The 20,251-nt window shown below is 35.8% G+C and overlaps 1 protein-coding gene across 2 annotated transcripts; it reads left to right on the top strand.

Moving 5' to 3' along the window:
* The first annotated feature begins 161 nt into the window (after positions 1-161).
* LOC141647968 (AP-2 complex subunit alpha-1-like) lies at positions 162-19,014 on the top strand. Of its 2 annotated transcripts, none has more exons than XM_074456360.1 (27): positions 162-637; positions 2,781-2,912; positions 6,702-6,827; positions 7,566-7,628; positions 7,711-7,808; positions 8,077-8,284; positions 8,512-8,583; positions 8,653-8,745; positions 9,312-9,413; positions 9,532-9,629; positions 10,063-10,144; positions 10,237-10,325; positions 10,650-10,755; positions 10,875-10,940; positions 11,829-11,935; positions 12,028-12,132; positions 13,043-13,163; positions 13,241-13,423; positions 13,511-13,756; positions 14,330-14,410; positions 14,577-14,741; positions 14,849-14,935; positions 15,023-15,148; positions 17,485-17,565; positions 17,656-17,727; positions 18,322-18,401; positions 18,476-19,014. In XM_074456360.1, exons 1-27 carry the CDS (start codon positions 506-508, stop codon positions 18,606-18,608), a joined length of 3,054 nt encoding a protein of 1,017 aa, XP_074312461.1. In that variant the 5' UTR covers positions 162-505; the 3' UTR covers positions 18,609-19,014. The 2 variants fall into 2 exon arrangements, with proteins under 2 accessions (XP_074312461.1, XP_074312462.1); XM_074456361.1 differs by having other exon boundaries at positions 182-637; positions 13,514-13,756.
* Positions 19,015-20,251: the final 1,237 nt, after the last annotated feature.

Here is a 20,251-nt window from a genome sequence, read left to right as displayed (position 1 = left end):
TGATTTAAATGAGAAGGAGTATAAGTTAGGGATAATTTGCAACATGCCCGATTTTCCCAAGCCTAAATTACCATGATCAAATTTGAAACTCATAAAAGTGACTGAATGATGATGCACAGCATATGTGAGCTGAGAAATGAGTCATGAAATGATTTATAACCACTTGACCAGTAAAAAAGCCTTTTGTGTTTGTAAAAAAAAAAAACCAGACAGAAAAAAGAAGTCGCCTCTCCAGCTCTCATCCCCCTCTTTCTCTCTCTACATTTTTTTCACCCCTTTCTCTCTCTAGATCACAGTCCTCCATTTTCTCTCTCCTCCATTGTTGTCCCTTCTTCAAAACCTTCAAACCTCCGCGCGAATATCCCCTCCATTTCTCTCTTTCCTCGCCGCAACTGCGATCTTATCTCCGAATTTCTGCATTTATATTAATTATTATATGATTTTATATTCCGTCATTGAGAAGAACAGAGAAGAAGAAGTTTGTAGAGATCTGAAGTAGAGCGCCATGGCGTTGTCAGGTATGAGAGGATTGTCGGTGTTCATCAGCGATATTCGGAATTGTCAGAATAAAGAACAAGAACGTCTTCGTGTTGATAAAGAGCTCGGTAACATTCGTACCAAATTTAAAAATGATAAGGTTAGGGTTTTCGCTTTTTTTGCTCTTTTAATTTCGTTAATTTATTCGATTATTAGCTTAGTGAGTTGTAATTGTAATGCAATTAGATGTTAATTCCTCGAATTTGGAATTAATTTCCGCCTTTGTATTCGTATCCGTATTCGTATGAGATTGGACAAGTAGGAGTTGAAATAACGATAATTGTTTGATATAATTATCGGAATCGGAATCGGAATTTTTGTGTGTACTGAACACGGAAGGTGTTTGTGGATAAGACATTTATCACCTCAGATTTTGTTGTGTTGTTTTGCTTCGAAATGTGTGCTAGGAGTGATTTTTGTTGCGTTGCGTGCGTGTCGATGTAATGTGAGTGGATCGCAGTAGAGAAGACAGTTAAGTGAATAATTGTGAGGTTTTTCAGTGGCGAAATGAGTTGGAAAACCTAGTGTATTAGGTAGGGTATTGATAGGGTTTAATTTGTGCTCTTATTTTGTGATTTGTATTGGCGGAAGTTTTAGTGGAGCATTTCTTCTGATTTTCGCTCACATGGATTTGCCATGCCATTTCAAGTTAGCACCATTAATTTTAGCCTTTTAGGTGGAAAGATGAACCGTGATGTTAGGCCTTTTAAACTATTTGGTAACGAAATTGTAAGAGATCATCTATGTATGACTGGTTATGAAGAAATCAAACATCAATCCAGTGAGTGAGCGTGGGAGATGCGAATTTTCTTTGTTGAGCAACATGGATGAAAGGAAATCGAGAAATTTAGTCACGTGTAATAAAATAGAAACATTGCAAGTATCAAAGTAAAGAAGATGGAAAATTTGGACAAGGTCATTTAGCCCCGTAAGTCATGGTGTCCAGTGTCCTTAAATGCAGTATGAAAAACTTGGGAAGGATTCCAGTTTGTCTGGAATTGTTTAAAAATTGGCATTGGAATGACAGACATCTCAGGGCACAGGCAGTGATGCTTGGGGAAGGCGTTGAGGTTAATTTTTTTGGCAGATTCTTTCTCTTTCATATTATACAACAACAACATTACCCTTGTGCCTCATTGGCTCCCGCAATTTGGGGCGGGGGGGTGGGTCGAGGGTCGGATGTATGTGTCGAAATATGCGCAGAGTCTTGTCAAACAACTTAGACTTAAGTGTTGAGGATCTAGGGGATATGTAACTTTCCTTGCTTCTGTTTGTCTGTATCCAAGGAGATTCAAAGTAGAAATTTTGGCTACGACGAGCCATCCAAAACTGTGTAGAGCCGTTTTGTTTGCTGGGAATTTCTTTAAAATAACCTTTTTACAGCAGGAAGAAGATCTTCATGAATAAGCTTTCTATATGTTTGTCTTTAACATTCAGTAGATAGTCTTGGAGATTAACTCAATTTAATAATTGCTGATCTGCGCGTCATTTCATCGCTGTTTCTTTTGGTCCTTGATGAAGGGTTTATGCCCTTTCGATGAGGTAAAGAGGGGACGATCTTGAAATCCAACTTACCAGATACCTCTATTTTAACCACCAGGTCAAGCCTTACTTTGAGCTATTGAAACTCTAGATTAGCAGCACACTCTACCTTATTTGTTGTACTAATTTTCATGATCTCATTATACATTGGAGAAGAGAAGATGTTGGAATGTTTGATTGGCAACTGGATCGATCCAGTAAGAAACTCACCAGTGAAACTAGAACATCTGCTCTTCTGGAAAGGAAAAACAGATTTTAGGTTTTTTTTTTATTGTTATGAATAGTTGTTTTACAGATTCGTGCTGTGAAAAACTCCATTTGTAATATTGTACTAACAACCACCTTAGAAAAAATACATGCATTTTGCTGCGGACTATCAATATGCCTTTTCCTTCCATCTGTTTCCGATTAAGCCAAAATAATTGTTGTGACTTTAGTCAAATGAACTAAACCAGAAAATGCGTAAGACCCTATGCTATTATGTTTCATAAAGTTGCTGATGCTCTTCTTGTTTTCGAATGAGGGTCACATGGAAATCTCTCTTTTATCTCAGGGGTAATGCTTGTTTCACTTCAATTATGGCTTGCTTCCCACTTATATTAGTCCTCTTTGTGTGACATCTTGATCCTAGAGTTTTCCTTATTTTGAATATTTTTTTGTAAGGTGTCTTCTTCAGCTAAAATACCTTTTTCTTTTCACAGGGTGTGTCTCACTATGAGAAGAAAAAGTATGTCTGGAAAATGCTTTACATTTTTATGTTGGGTTATGATGTTGAGTTTGGTCATATGGAAGCTGTTTCTCTGATATCTGCACCTAAGTATCCAGAAAAGCAGGTATATTTTTTAATCTCTAACTTCGTTCTCCGATACTAGCTTAGTACTAGCTTACTCATGTTGTGTTCCAGAAAAGGGTGAAAAAGTAACCTGGAGCTTTTTTGATGCAATGTGGTGAAAAGTGAAAACACAAAAGCATTGAATGATTAGATTCACATCCACTGTGTGTCATATGCTAACACAGATGAAACCTGGACTTATGGAAACGGTCTATCCGAAGTGGGAAAAATAATACTTTTAGGTGTCTCATCATAAGAAAATAATTGCTCTTTCAATCTCTTCTGAGTTTTGGCAGCCATCTCCAATATATCAAGTAGATATCTCTCACAAAAATTTAAAAGCTATATAAATAATTAAATAACTAAACTAATTAATATATATTCTAAGATAATAAATAAATAATTAAATAACTAAACTAATTAATATATATTCTAAGATAATAAACAAAATAGTTCCCAGCAACAATGCTAAAATTTGGTGCGTGTCGTTTTTACAACAACAACAACAACAACATCAGAGCCTTAATCCCAAAATGATTTGGGGTTGGCTGACATGAATCATCATTTTAAACCGTCAATGGGTGAACGCACACCTCAAAATGCGAAAAAAATAGAAAAGAAAAAAACAAAAGGGGAGTGAAACATAATACAAAAGCTAGGTAAACTTATAGGTTTTAAAATCGAAGTCCGGATTTCTTTTATAAAAACTTAGAATTTAAATCGAGAATAAAGATTAAAACGATTTTGAAAACCGAAGTAAAACTTAAGGGCCCGGAATACCTTAAACGTGAACCAAGTATTAATATATAAGAAAGTTGTTGGTCAAAATTAAATTTATATTTACTCACTATTCAGTATTCACTAACACTACCTTATTGATATTTGATAGGGTGAGCAAGAGTCAAACCCACATAGACCAATGTTATTATCTCAGATTATTTAATATAATAGTATAAATATCTAAATATGGGATTTGTTTAGGAGGGTGTTTTTATACCAAGACTAGACTAAGGTAAACAAATATTTAAACAGCAACGACTAAAAATAGCAAAGGTATCCTAGGAATTAAACTATGAATGACGAATTAATAGGATAATATAAACAATTTACTTAATTAATATTGGATAGGTTGATTAACCCGTTAATCCCTCTAAAACAAGCAACCAACCAGTTTATTTTTCTCACTCCTTAAATCCCGTGAAAAAAACGCAAGTTTCATCCTTCCGAACTATATCAATTAAACCATGAAAACATGCATTAAAGGTGGTTGAACTAATAAGTTTGGTTGCATTAAGAATACTAATCAATTGAGTTGTACAAAACCAGAAAACTAAAACTTCACATGTCAATTAATAAACAATATTCAAATGCAAAATTAAGTCAAAATTAAGCCATAAAATTGCAACTCAATTAATCCTACTACCAATTCAACAACTCAAATAATCCTACTACCAATTAACATGAATTCACAAAGTCAGATTATGAATCTTGAATGAATATCCAATACACTAATTAATCATTCAACCAAACTAATCTCATTATCCCACGATATCATATAGTTAATTACATGCTCATCTTAAGCAAACTACTCCATACTAATGCTAAAAAAAGTAAAAATAAGAGAAAGATTGAGAAGTCTCATTAAGAATCAAATGAAAATAGGCCGGGATAAAGGAGTTGTGCTGCTTGGCATTGCCTGACCTTCGTTGCGCCTCTGTTCGTTCCGTCTGTTGTTTGCTTCTTCTCTCCCTTTCCCTTATATTGCGGCTACCCGCCTACCCCTTTTTGTATTTCTGTCTTTTCTTCAATGTTCTTGTGTTCTGGGCTTAGCCCATTTGATTGTGCCTCCCTCTCCTCTACTTTGCTCCGTTCTTTTCCGTAATATACTTTGGATGTAGCCCACTTCCCACTTAAATTTTATGATGCTTCCACCAACTTGTCTTTTCAGTCCATATGGACTGTCTTTTTTTACAATTGGGCCATTGGTCTTTCTTTTAGTTTATTACTTTCAGGCTAAACATGTACAATATATAATTGCTGTCCATGTTCGACCACTAGACGGCGGTTTTCGCTTAAGCACTCTTCTACAAAGTTTAAGGTCTTGATCTTAGCTTTACAACGCGCTTTGAACCAACGAGTGAAATACGGTCATATTATGAAACCTGAATATTCTTGTATACCAATTTAGTGTATTTCCGATCTCCATTATTACAGGCAATCACTAAATGATTAAAATCCAATCTCAATTAATATGGATCATCACTAAATAATAAAATTTGTACTAAAAACCCAAATTTAGCACAAATATTAGGGCATTAGTAATAGATGAACCTCTAAAGAGGTTTGTCACTTGACACATCACCAAATTCACAAACCTCTCTAATAACAAATCCATAGATAACAATAGATAAACCTTTTCAAGGTTCATACTATGGGACCCAGTTCAAATTATCCACCACTTGCCATGTCATCCGACAAACCTGTATACAAATGTGTAACCATTCTCATCCATGAACCTCAATATCCATTTCCAACAATAGAGAGGTTTGTAGACAAACCTCTAAAATAGTGGACATGTCATCCTACAAACCTCTCGATGAACCTCTATTGCTAATGCCCTTACATAAGAGTAATTCTAAACCCAAAATTGATAAAATGTGCAATTTTAGCTCACATAATGCGGAAAATGACATTAAAAATGTAATATTCTAGGGGTACAAATACTGAAATACCTATAATGATTGACTTACCACATATGCTAACACATAGATGAAGATCAGTGAACTAAAATTTATGGATTAATGCATTGAGGACAATCTAGTTAAGTTCTACCATCATACATACACACACGATTGTATGAGGAAGCAAGCGATTAACATTTAATGAAAAAGGAAGGAAGCTATTGATGGAGACTTGAATGGGGAAGATGGCTTTATAACTTAGAACATTAAATTATCGTGGATAGATTTATGGCAAAATGTTTAAAAGTATTTGCCTTCGTAAGTTTTTGTAAAGGGATTTGGTGGGTTTAGTTTTATTGAACAATTTAGAGACTTTTAATGTAGGAAATTGGGATACATCTAGCGTATTACTAAAGGATAAAGAGAACAATTAATCTGCTGTGGCTAAATTTATGGGAAAATGTTTAAAATATCTATCACCCCTAGGTTTTTGTAAATGTATACCATGAATTTGCTTTTACTGGAATTTGGAATGCTTCTAGTGTATTACTTAATACAGTAATAAAGAGGGACATATTGGTTCTTATTCTAGTAAATAGTTTGCTTTTAATTTCTTATATAAATAGTGGACAAATAGTTTGACTTTTGACGTCGTTTGGGATTTTTGTACTCGTTAAACATGTTATCTTCACTTAAACTTTTAATTTAGTTGATTTCTACTTACTATTTATTACCTTCAAATTTAATAACGTTAATTTAAATTATAATTTTCTTGGTTTGCATAAATCTTCATGTGGGAAAGCCATGTCGTATCCATGTTTGTAGTTACCGTCAAGATACATTATGGAAAAGCCATGTCATTCCATTTGTCTACTAGTACGCACTTTTCATAAGAACTAGTACGCACAAAAATGGAACTTTTCATGGGAGGGACAAAAGAAATGTTGCAAAATGGAATGTGGGAGGAACATTGTGGAATGAAAGGATTATAATTTTTAATGAACGTGCATCGAGTTTTGCTATGCTGAGTTGCTGATATTTTAAATTTTTACCATTTGTCTACTCCATTCTTAGTGCTCACCTTAGTATATCTTCCATTCTTACTGCAGGTTGGTTACATAGTTACATCATGTTTGCTGAACGAGAATCACGATTTCTTGCGGCTAGCTATAAATACTGTGCGCAATGATATCATTGGACGCAATGAAACTTTTCAATGTCTTGCCTTGACCTTGGTATGCTACTTAACTAGCAGTGTTCCTGATTTGTCTCTTGCTTTCTTTACTCCCATGTTTATATCATTTCATGGACTCCGTTTCTTTTCAGTCGGTTTTAGAATTTGCTGTTTGTAAGATTAAACCCTTATGGGTTGGTTAAGGAAGGCTCCTGAATATTAGTAGCTGTTCTCAAAACAGGTCGAATATCTCACAAAATAAAGGAAGTCAAGATGGAATTTATTCCATTTTTATGCATTATTTGTTTTGACACGATTTTTATTCATTATTTGTCTCGACACCATTTGGAGTCTTTTATACTTCGGTGCCTCACATGGTTTAATAAAACGATGGGAACGCTATGCTTGTGTCATCTCTATGACTATGTAATTGTTAATTATAACATTATCCTAAACTTTCCCCACTCCGGTTCTTCGCAGTGCAATTTTTTTAAGTTGTTGCTTTGGCTATAAGTTTTATCTGCATCAGTCTATTTCTTTTGGCTGAGAATGAAGCAGGCTTGCAGGGTAAGTTGAGAAGGCTGACCTATAGTAGTAACTCGGACTCTTTGGGATATTTTCGAACAGGATAGTGATCCCTGAGATAAAGAAGGATAATATAACTTAAAATAGGTTGGAGCATTGACTTCACTGCAAGTTATTAAATTGACGTGAACAGATTTTGTATTTTTTTTTGCTATTGATCTGAACTGATGCCGTATCTATGACATTGATACTGATGCCTGCTTTTTGAGTGTAGGTTGGAAACATAGGCGGAAGGGAATTTTCAGAATCTCTAGCGCCTGATGTGCAGAAATTACTGGTATAACACAGTTTTCATTTCCATTGCATCATATGAGTCACGATGACTTAAATAATAGCTGTGATTTGTTATTTTTCTTTAGATGTCTAGCAGTTGCAGGCCCCTGGTGAGAAAGAAAGCTGCTCTATGCCTTCTTCGTTTATTTAGGAAAAATCCAGATGTTGTAAATGCAGACGGGTGGTATGCTCTCTCATTAGGCTTTCTTTCCTTTCAAAGATCCTTTGCTATTTGTTTTAATGTCCCCTCTCTCCTAGAGTAACTCGTGGTAGTCGGTACCATTTTGATGACTTTGTTTTAAAAACAATTTCTGATAAAAAGGAATTTTCTAGGATACTAACTGGAACAGAGGAATACTTGAAGGTTTAGATTGCATTATTATCGTTTCCTTACTGTTATATAGCTGTATGTGATACACTCGGCCCTGTTTTTTGTTCGTTATTTTTACCAGGTCAGACAGAATGACGCAACTTCTAGACGAACGTGATTTGGGTGTTTTGACTTCCTCCATGAGCTTGTTGGTTGCTTTAGTAGCAAACAACCATGAGGCATACTGGAGTTGTGTTCCCAAATGCGTGAAAATTTTGGAAAGGCTTGCTAGAAATCAGGATGTTCCACAAGAGTATACATATTATGGCATCCCATCTCCCTGGCTTCAGGTTCCTTTCTACGTTTAGCTTAGTTTCTGCTTATAATTATAAAAGAGCAGGTCTTGTAATAATATCTCCCCCTCCCCCCCCCCCTCCTTTCTTATCGGGGATTAGGAAAGTAAAATCATTTCATTTTTAGTTATGGCGAGAATCTTTTCTTGGCTTCCATGAAAGCAATCACTTACCAAAACACGTACGATATTATTGTGTTAGCTTATTATGTACATTTGGTGCAGGTTAAGGCTATGAGAGCCCTTCAATATTTTCCCAATATAGAGGATCCAAATACTCGGAAATCGTTGTTTGAGGTTTGCTTCTTCCATGTAGTTCTCTCCTACTTCGTTTAATAAGGGATCTAATATACCTCATGCTTTTAGGTTTTGCAACGGATATTAATGGGAACAGATGTTGTAAAGAATGTGAACAAGAACAATGCTTCGCATGCTGTTCTTTTTGAAGCCCTTGCTCTTGTAAGTTTCTGTACTTATATTCTCAATTTCAACAGCAGAGAGTTCTATAATTATTTATTCATCACATTATTTGTTGAATCAGTTAGTGGCTTGATGAAGCACCTTATATGAATGAAAAATTTATCTTTACTTTAAAGCTGTGATACTTGGTGAAAAGGAAAATACTTTGACGTATACCTGTGAAGGTTTGCAAAGGAAGGCTAATAATTCACAAATTTCAATTTGCAATGCTCAGTTCACTTAATATTTACTACTGCTTCCATCTAAAAAAGAAGTATCACCTTCCCAATTTGTTTTGTCCCAAAATAGTACTCCGTTGTTCGTTTTCTATATATAGTAGATTTAATGGTCACACTCTCGTTTTACTCTTATCGAAGTTATTAAATTGAAAGGGAGCGGAGACGACATTTCAATCTGGCCTGTAGGTGTATGTGGGGCAGTTCCTCTTAAATCCTTAAAAAGAGCCTAAACAAAAAAGTGATCAAACTTTTGTGCTGGTGAGGATATTCCATATTTGAGAGATACAGAAGTTGTGTATGTGTTTTATTGTGCTGGTCATGTCACAGGTCATGCATCTTGATGCTGAAAAAGAGATGATGTCTCAATGCGTTGCTTTGCTTGGAAAGTTCATTGCTGTTCGTGAACCAAACATCCGATACCTTGGTTTGGTGAGTTTCTTAAGCTTATGGATAATTTTTTATATGCTTATGGCTGCACTTCAATCAAGCTTCAGTGATCACTTCAGCTTCTGACAACTCTGTTATTTGCTGCAATACTCTTCTGCAGGAAAATATGACCCGCATGTTGATGGTTACAGATGTGCAGGATATTATTAAGCGGCATCAAGCTCAAATCATTACGTCTCTCAAGGATCCTGATATCAGGTTGTGGCTCAATATTTTATCCTCCCTATTCTCTTTTTCCTAATGTATGTAGGCTGACAAGTGTTTCTAGTATTTCCATGTTGATTGATGATTGCATTGGCCATCATCCTGCTGTCATTAGATGCATTTATATCTCGTTGAAGAAGCTTTTCATGGAATGCAAAGAAAGTTGTATTATGAAGTGTAGTACTATTTAACTATGCTGTAAGATAAATGACACTAGCTTTTCATGGAATGCAAAAAAAGTTATATTTGTGTGATGAAAAATATCCATCACTGCCGCCCTATTCCTGCTCAAAGAAGCATTTCTCAGCTTATTATCAATGATTAAATGGCTTCAAACATTATTTTTCATTTTTGTTCTAGCCAACTTCCTCGAAATTATACGCTTCCTCTGTGATGCACAGTGACTGATTATAGTTTGTCTTTGTAGTATCCGGCGGCGTGCTCTTGATTTGCTTTACGGAATGTGTGATGTTTCAAATGCAAAGGAAATCGTTGAAGAATTACTGCAGGTTAACATTCATAGCCTCTCTTTTTTCAGGTGTAATCTAAGTTGTTCTGAAAGACAACTGCTTGAACTTGTGATTTTTTTTTTTTGGTGCAGTATTTAAGCACAGCAGATTTTGCAATGAGGGAAGAACTGTCTTTAAAAGCTGCCATACTTGCAGAAAAATTTGCTCCTGACTTGTCATGGTACTTACTCAAATTTTTCTGATTTATTTATATGTATTATCTTCAACGTGCATGGTTATTAGGGGGAATCTATTTTACGCTGAATCGTGTCTCTTTGACACGGTTTTTGTAGTCTAGGCATCAGTATGGTTCATTGTTTACGTAATTCTTGAGTGAAAAATGGCAGTCTCTTCAACTGTAGGCTTGACTCATGAGGACCATGTAAACAGTGGAACTACTTGTAAGGGATGTAGGTGGGGTCATATCTGTTTTGTAGAATCACTAACTCATGATTCCAGTTTCATAGCCATTTAAATGCGGTTATTCACTTCTCAAAAAATGCAGGTATGTGGATGTGATTCTTCAGTTGATTGATAAAGCTGGAGACTTTGTTAGTGATGACATCTGGTTCCGTGTGGTGCAATTCGTCACAAACAATGAAGATTTACAAGTACGAAATTTTGCGTTTATGCTCCTTTTATCAGTTTTTGGTGCAACTATTTATTAAGTTTGATTTTTTTTTTTTTTTTTTTTTTTGCTGACAATCGTTTTCCCTACTTTTTTTTTCAGCCTTATGCAGCAGTGAAGGCCAGGGAGTATCTTGATAAGACTGCTATACATGAAACAATGGTTAAGGTTGGTTCTCTGACCTCTGTACCTTGCACTTTCAGAGTATTAAGAGAGAAGCTGTGTCGTTTTGACTTTTGAAGATAATGATTCGACATTGGTGGCACTGTTGTCAAGAATATACTGTTAAATAATTAGTTTGCTTAAACCCTTTTTAAGTTGAGAAAATTTTCCACTTAGGTTTTCAGCATTTTGATGTGTTCCACTTTGGACCTAAAGTGGACCAAAATTTTATTGACATCACAAATGTTTTAAGCACCACCAAACAGTGTTGTAAACTATGGAAATTTTGAACCTTGTATTTTTTTCAATGTTGATTTTTGCTTTTCATCACACTAAAAAAGATTTTAATCATTTAATGTGCATATGACGTTTGAATATTTTAACCTTAAGGTTCATATTATTGAATATGAGCTGTACAGTGGTATAGGGCTGTGCAAACACATTTATAGCTATAATCAAGGTGTTAATCAATATTTAATACCAAAGTGAGAAATTGCTCTAAAACTTGGGTCATCAAACTGGGTTTGTGAAACTTCATGAGAATCACGACTCCAAAGTAGTCTAAACATCAGTGCACCTAAGTGGATATTTTTCTGGTTTTTGCTTCCATTTTGTCAAGCCATCTATGAACATGTTTACATCGTTACTTGTTGGTTTTCTATGGAATCTAGGATCTATATCCGTTGGAAGTGAAGACTTACGTATTATTGGCCTTATCCTTCAAAATTATACGATTGGGATTAATTTATGTTGGTTCAGGGCTACTGCTTGACTGCTGTAATCTTTAGTCAACAATCTATTATTGCTGAATATCTGAGAGTCTCGTGTATTTTTGCCTGCTTAATTTTTCCCTCTGATTTATGTTGCTGTGCATTATGCTTGCATATGCTTCAGGTTAGTGCTTACATACTTGGAGAATTTGGCCACCTTTTAGCCAGACGGCCGGGCTGTAGTCCCAAGGAACTCTTTAATATTATTCACGAGAAGCTTCCAACAGTTTCGTAAGATTTTTTGTTATTTTTTGTTTGTGCCTTTTTCCCATCGCTGTTCTGTCTATATGCTTCAAATGTCTCAAGGAGAATTTTCTTTTCAGGATTTCCACAATTGCTATTTTACTCTCTACATATGCGAAGATTTTAATGCACATGGAACATCCGGACCCAGAATTGCAGAATCAAATTTGGGCAGTGTTTCACAAGTGAGTCTTCTAAATGATTCACTACCAACTGTCGGGAATTATGTATGGAAACATCATTGTTTGGTAGGAAAAAAATGAAAGTAAAGAAACTGAAAACATGATAGTGATGTGAAGCTAGATAGGTGTTAACAATTGTGTGAAGAGAAAAATGAAGAAAAAAAACATAAATAGGAAAAAAACCTTTTGAATGAGAGTTAAAAAAAGAATCAAATGGGAAAAGTAAGTGCATCGCTTAGTTTAAGCGCGCCCGCCTCAGGCACACTTAAGCCCAAGGCTCGGTGAGGCACTTGCCAAAACGCCTAGGCGCCTTATAGACAAGGCACTGCCAGCAAGGTGCAACACTATGCTTTTTCAATATTTGTTTTCCTTCTAGTTCCTTATTATGTCATTCTCGTTGGCATATTATCCCGAATGTCTATCATTTACATGCTTACTCTCTTTAAAAACCAAAAAAGGGAAATATGGCTCAATACTTTTATCTTAAAGATACAAATTTGTTTGTAAATACTGTCTTCCTCACATCTATAAGGCGCGTGCGCTGTGCTTTGTCGTCTTGGGCCCTCCTCCCCTCGTTGTTTCTTATTCCTTTTAAAATTAAGGTGTTATGAAAAATCAAAGAGAAAAGATAATACTCTACATAAAACAAGGGAACAGCAAGAAGAGATTCAAACTATAATAAAAACCTTACACATAAGAAAAGTTAAAAAAGAATATGGTAAGGTTATAAGTAAAATCGAACTTAGTTTATTCACCTAAGTGATTTCTGTTCACTCAGACCTCTTCGATGCCATACTCTATCGAAGTAGACCAGTCACTTCAAGTTACCTTAATTAGTGAGGCTAATAAATGTTTATGCACATTCATTTTTACGAGTTTTTAACCTTCGAGCTTGTGACAACACTTATTTCAGATACGAAAGTAGCATTGATGCTGAAATCCAACAACGTGCAGTTGAGTATCTTGCATTGAGTAAGAAAGGTGCTGATTTAGCAGACATATTGGCTGAGATGCCAAAATTTCCTGAACGCCAGGTACTTGTTTGTAACTTTTGTTCCCAGGAAACTGACATCTATCATTTAGATGCTCATTTGGTCCAATGTAAATGCAGTCTGCTCTAATCAAGAAGGCTGAAGATACTGAAGTTGATACTGCAGAACAGAGTGCTATTAAGTTGCGAGCCCAGCAGCAGACGTCAAGTGCACTAGTTGTTACTGACCAGCAGCCAGCAAATGGAACTCCTCCTGTTGGTCCTCTTACCCTCGTGAAAATTCCAAGCACGAGCACTACTGGGGTTAGATGATTATCATTTGAACCTTCAACATCTTGTACAATACTTGCCAAAGTATCTTCAAGTTTTACCTAAAACTTATAATCTCAGCAGGATGAGCAAAGTAGGCAGAGAGCATTATCTCAATCAAACGGGATTGTGGCTGAAGTGGATTCCCAACAGGCTACTTCGTCTCCTGATCTTCTTGGTGACCTTTTGGGCCCGCTTGCTATTGAAGGTCCTCCGGTTACACCCTTGCAGTCAGAGCATGGGTTGGTATCAGGAGCTGAAGACACTTCAGCTATAGACTACGCGTTGGCTCTCGCCCCTGTAGATGAGCAAACAAATACCGTTCAGGTAGTGAGATTGTGTCATATCTCCTAACTTGTTGAAATATCTTCTGCTTCTGCTAAGAGTAAACAGTTGCAAAAGGATTCATTGTGTATACTGTAAGATTATTCATGACAACTCTTTTCATAATCCATTTCACTACTTTATAGAGGGTTGCAACAGTCTATTCAATATACTCCATCAACATAATAGTTTTGTAGTCTTCACCAGAAAATAAAACAATAGTTTCATAGGCGAAAAGCGTATGGACATGAAAGTGAAACCTTTGTGATCTTGAGTAAGTTGTCTTATCGATGCAGCTTTCTAGTTGCAGGTATAGAAGCAAACGAATTTTCTTGATGTTTATGATCAACCTTTTTTTTTTTTTTTTTTTTTTTTTTTTTTTTAATGTAGACGTCTATTTTTTGTTTTTATCTTAAGAAAGCTCAATTATGTAATGTTTGAAATGCTATAACATGCAATGTAAGTAAGTAATTTGTACAGTCATTGGAAAAGCTCAATAATACTGAATGGGCCTTCCGAGGTCTTTGATAGTATCCTGAATACAAGTGATTGGCTGATTTAGTGTTTATAATGCAGCCTATAGGGAATATTGCAGAAAGATTCCAAAGCTTATGCCTCAAGGATAGTGGTGTGCTCTATGAGGATCCCAACATTCAGGTTTGAAATGCTATCTAGAGTATGAGTGTCCTCTACTATCTTTTTCACGTTCCACTGCTTGTATAGTTCTTATAGGATTTTATGAATAGGACTTTGTAACGTGTCACAATTTACACGTTTTAGGCTCTTAAGACCATTTGCTATCTCTTTTCCAAAATGTTTACAGATTGGGATAAAAGCTGACTGGCGGGGTCATCATGGGCGTATGGTTCTATTCTTGGGAAATAAGAATGTCGGTCCTCTTGAGTCGGTGCAAGCAGTCATACTACCCCCCACTCATTTGAAGTTAGAGCTTTCCCAGGTGCCTGGGACTATTCCTCCCAGAGCTCAGGTGAGTTTTCACCATTGAGACTAACATTCTGCTATATTTACTGCTTTTAAATGTATGTGTAATGTGTTACGGAAAGCAACTACAGATGTTTTGCTCTTTTTTTGTAGGTACAATGCCCACTTGAAATAGTGAATCTCCGCCCAAGTAGGGATGTTGCTGTTCTTGACTTTTCATACAAGTTTGGGAGTTCTATGGTACTTATTCTCTGGATGCATAACTGTCTATAATACTTCTGAATATGTGACAGCATGTGAAGACAAAAACTGTTTGATGTGCCACAGGTGAATGTAAAGCTTCGTATACCAGCTGTCTTGAACAAGTTCATGCAGATAATGACAGTGTCTCCTGAAGAATTTTTCCCCCAATGGAGATCGCTGTCGGGGCCTCCTTTAAAGCTCCAGGAAGTGGTGTGCATTTTTTAACTATTTTTTTCATCCTATTTTTCAAAGTAATGTGCTTGTACTCTATATGTGCTTGTCACCTTGAATGCGATAGTTATGTTATGCTTCAAACAACTCTTCATGTATCCAAAATCGAGGGGATAGTTTTTATGTAGTAAGAAGAATGGATTCATTTTTCTGCCTAGATTCTGTTGATAGTTACCAGATTTTACTGGTTTGGCCTTGTTTGGATGAGGGGATTTGAAGAGGGGAAGGGAAGGGAGGGATACAAAATCCCTTATTTGGATAAGGGTAAGATTATTGGTAGTCTTGAGACAAGACTTACCTTGGTAAGTCTTGAGACAAGACTTACTCAAGACTACCAATAATCTACCCTAGTCTTGACAAAGTCTTAAGTTGAGTCTTGGAAATCCAAGACTCAACTTAAGACTTTAGGTGAGTCTTGACCCCACCTTAAAGAAAAATTGTCCAATGAGTGGGCAACATGTGTCATTTCTTTTTGTTAAAAAAAAGTGGAGTGGAAAAGTAGAGTCTGAGGTGGGTCTGAACAATAAAGAAATAATAAAAGTTAGTGGAAAGCTGATGTGGCAGAGTCTTAAGACTTGGGAGAGTCTGACTGATAATCTCACCCTAACAAAAGGGGTAGGATGGAAATGGAGGGGGAAGGGATTGGAGGAATCCATCTTCCCTCCTCCAAGGCCTAATCAAAATCCTTCCAACATAGGAAAGATTTGGAGGGAAATTGTAACCAAACATTCATCCTCCATTCCCCACCCCCTTCCCTCCCTTTCCCTCCCCTCCCTTCCCCTCCACTTTTGCTATCCAAACACACCCTTTAAAAGAAAAAACCCAAAAATATGGGATTTTGTTTTTCTGGTCTGAAATATTCTGACATCTTAAGTATCAACTAGGAATCTGGTTGACTACCTTCCCTCCTCTTGTTATTACTATTGCTAATATTTTGTAGGTGGATATTTTGAAAGATGTCAAAAATGATGTTCCTTCTTTACAATTCAACTTTTAATTAACCAAACATAATGCCTGTTTCTGAGGGAACTAGGAAGTTGCAACTGTATATGGGACATGAGATGTGACAGATGACCTTCATTCCACCATTTCTAAGATATGTGGCTTAGAAATGAAATTTAGTTCCTGAGTAACGAAATGCTACCATATTTTTCCAATAAGATATAAATGTTATTGAGGGACACCATGTTATATTTATGTATTCAGTTTAAGATAGAAATCTCATATTTTCTTATTGTCAATGGTTTGTGTAAAATTGTTTGTAGTTTCTGTTTGCCTTGCTGCTCTCTCCAGTTGCTAATTCTTGCTAGCTGAATTTCCATATTAGTGGCTTTGAAATGAACATGAGTTGTAAATATGTGGCTGTTGGCCTTTTGTTTCTGTTAGGGCAACATATGATGCAGAATAGGGTTACCGAATTCATAATACGCATAATTCGAATTCGTAATTCGAATTCGCGATTCGTTCAAAATAGGGAATTGAATACGCAAAGTATTACAAAAGAAAGCAATTCGCGAATTCGTAATTACTAATAAGCTTCATTTACTTGATAAATATGAGATATTGATTAGAGTAATAACTAATTGGAAAAATTTGGAATAAAAGAAATTTGTACATAATAGACCTTTGACATGCATTCATTGTCGTGGTTATAATAAATCATCAAATATCAGTTTTCTTCATCTTCACAATAAGAAGGCCTGAGGTGGTGGTGGTCTAATTGCAAGTAAACTTCATACTTTTCTATAGTTCTTCAATCTGCACTATACTTTTGGTATTCACTTTATAAACAATAGATTATATTATGCGTAATATTTGAATTATATGAACAAAAAATGTAAGTTTATCGACTTCGATTCTCTACTTTTTGCGAATTCATATTGAATTTTTAGTTTTTAATTCACGAACTGAACTTTTAGAATTCGCCGATTTTAATATATAATTCGCGAATTAATTCGAAAGCGTATTGCGAATTAATACGCACGTATTAATTCGCAATTCGCACCTAGGTGAGCGAATTAGGTAACGTATTAGGTAACCCCTGATGCAGATATTAAAATGCCATCATTAAACAAATGTAGTACAGATGTTGGTGCATTTTTTTTTGAAACATAGGGAAACTGCAACCTTATTAGGTGCGCATTAGGCCCGGTCATACATGATAGCCTTCGAACACTTGCACCGATTAGACCTGTTTCACGACGTGATATGTCTGTGTATTTTTCATGTCATGTTCTTTTTGTTTTAGCTTCCTGCTGACCTAGATGTTCTATCAATTGGTTGTTATAAGTGTTATGGTGCCAAAAAATGTGCAGGTCAGAGGTGTTAAGCCTATGTCGTTGATAGAGATGGCAAATTTGTTTAATAGCTATCACATGATGGTTTGCCCTGGACTTGTAAGTTCCCGAATGATTTTCTGAGCCTGAACCACTTTATTTCATGGACTTTTGGGTCTATATTTATTTTTTCCTTAATCATTAATGCAGGATCCAAATCCAAATAACCTAGTAGCATGTACAACATTTTATTCAGAAAGCACAAGGGCCATGTTATGTTTGGTATGATTTCGAACAACATTTTTTTCGATTCTTCTTTCTTGCTGAAGCTCCCAAGTGCCTTATGTAGACTACTACACAGCAAATTAATACTAGGTGTTCCTTGGCATTTTCAATGGTAGCGTCACGGTTTCCTTCCTATGCTTGGATACTAGTTTGCGAGAGAACTCAGGGAAGTGAAAAATGGAGGGAAGGGAAGGGACAGGGGCATGCCTTCAATGTTTTCCTATATTTTTAAGGTTTTTAATTGCCTTGTAGGAGAAAAATGGATCCCCTCTTATTTCCCTGAATTCCCTCCCTCTACTTCCCTCCAACCCAACCTACGATCTTGATAAGGGAAATTGCATTCGTTGCTTTCTTTCCATCCAAACAAAGCCATACTGTAGGGTGTAGACTAGAGTCACTAGAGGTCGCTTAGATGTTTGGATATAACTTCAAATTTGGAGGGGAAGGGACGAGGTGGATGAGGGGGGAAGGAGAAGGGAAAGGGATTGAGGTTTCCTTCCAAATCTTTTCAGCGTTGGAAGAATTTGTATTGGAATTGGCTCCCATCCAAACAGGCAACTGATACATATTTTGTTAAAAATGAATACACAGATGAGAATAGAGACCGATCCTGCAGACAGAACTCAACTGCGTATGACAGTTGCATCTGGAGATCCTGCACTAACATTTGAGTAAGTTTCCTAGTATGACCTGGGATTAATCTGGCTCAAACTGTCAGAACCCTTACAAGCTATCTGATTTACAGGTTGAAAGAAATTGTAAAGGAACTTTTAGTTGCCATGCCAGCATCTTCTCAAGCCCCACCATTACACGCACAGCCTACTAGCCCCGTAGCAGATTTGACAGATCCTGGAGCAATGCTGGCTGGCTTAATGTGAAAAATATGTAATTGATTTGGTGAGATGATCCATTCATCATTATACATGTACACTAGATTAACTCATCCAGCCCCAAATTCATCGGACGGCTAAATTGAGATTCACATCAAACTCTTGATGGTGGGGCTGGCCAAATTGAAGAAGAGCAAATTTCGGCGTGTTTGAATATATTAGCAAAGTTAGGAATTCTTTTTTTGGCAGTTGCATTGTGGCTTGAGCGATGTCTTATTAGGTAGCTGTTTTATGGTCCAGTTGTGCTGCTTGGTTTTTGCTCTCTAGGATTGTAATGTTTTTTTTTTGTAAACGGTACAAAATACTTTCCTTTTAGCCTGTTAGGTATATTATATTATTTTGAACCTTGCCATTTAAGGAGCCGGGAATAAAACTAGACAAGTGAAAAAGAGTAGTCACGCTATCAGTGTTGCGGATTTGGTAATTGCACTTCTAAGCATTCGCCAAATCGACTAAAGGCCCTATAAGAGCACAAGAAGATAGAAAATGTTGTGTAAGCCCAACGCTAAGATATTTCTCTTTCCTGTTGCTTAGTTAGGGAATCTCGGCCAATAATCTACTTCCAACTCAAGACTCTGACATTGTTCTACTAGTAATATGAAATTGGATTACATGATGAAATCTAGAATCAAACTCCTACCGACTACCAAAAACTGGGCGGTCTGCAGAAAGGAGCGACTCGGTCCACCGGAGTTTTGTTTTCATTAGAAATACGAAATCATAATTATTATTACTCAGGGTAGCTTGAAATGAAGGTAATCATTATTAGGGTAGTAGATCTTATGTGAACAAATGGAGCAAATTGAAGATAAAAATGGGGAAGATAATGCAATTAAATCCTCGATTAAGGAGGTATCTCCATATGGAGGTAATATGATTGATTGTTTGCTGCTAAATCAATATCAATATCTATCTATCTATCTATTGTTTGCTGCTAAATCAATGTCAATATCTATCTATCTATCTATCTATCAATCTATATACTTAGGCTCTGTTCTTTCTGGCTTATTTTCAGCTCAGCTCAGCTCTATTCAGTTCAGTTCAGTTCAGCTCAGCTCCATTCAGTTCAGCTCATTTCAGCTTTATTCATCTTAAATTTAATAATTATTATTAATTTTGTTATCAATAATACTATTTTTTAATATTATTATTCTTTATTATTTATTATTATTATTATAATTATAATTAATAATACTGTTAATAATAATTTATTTATTATAATTACTATTATTATTATTATTATTATTATGAATATTATTATTAAAATGAATAATAATGTTATTAATGTTGTTGTTGTTGTTGTTAAAATGAATAATAATGTTATTAATGTTTATTATTATTATTGTTGTTGTTGTTATTATAATTATTATTGGTATTATTATTAAAATTAATAACATTTGTTATTAATATTATTGATGGGGCACGCCCAACCGACTTGATCCACTAGCTAATACGGGGTCATACAAGTCAACACGCTTGCCAACATGGTTATGGATTCGCTTGGTACCCTACGAATCACGAATCGTTAAAAGCGAATTTTATCAAGTTGATTACTGAAAATACATATAACACATTTTCTATAAGCGAATCGCGAATCGGTAAGGCGTATTCATAGGTAATCTGGTAACCAT

The sequence above is a fragment of the Silene latifolia genome, chromosome 3, assembly GCF_048544455.1.
Source record: "Silene latifolia isolate original U9 population chromosome 3, ASM4854445v1, whole genome shotgun sequence".
In the NCBI taxonomy this organism is placed as follows: Eukaryota; Viridiplantae; Streptophyta; class Magnoliopsida; order Caryophyllales; family Caryophyllaceae; genus Silene; species Silene latifolia.
Note: the sequence above shows the minus strand (reverse complement) of the source record. Positions and strands in the feature narration are given on the sequence as shown.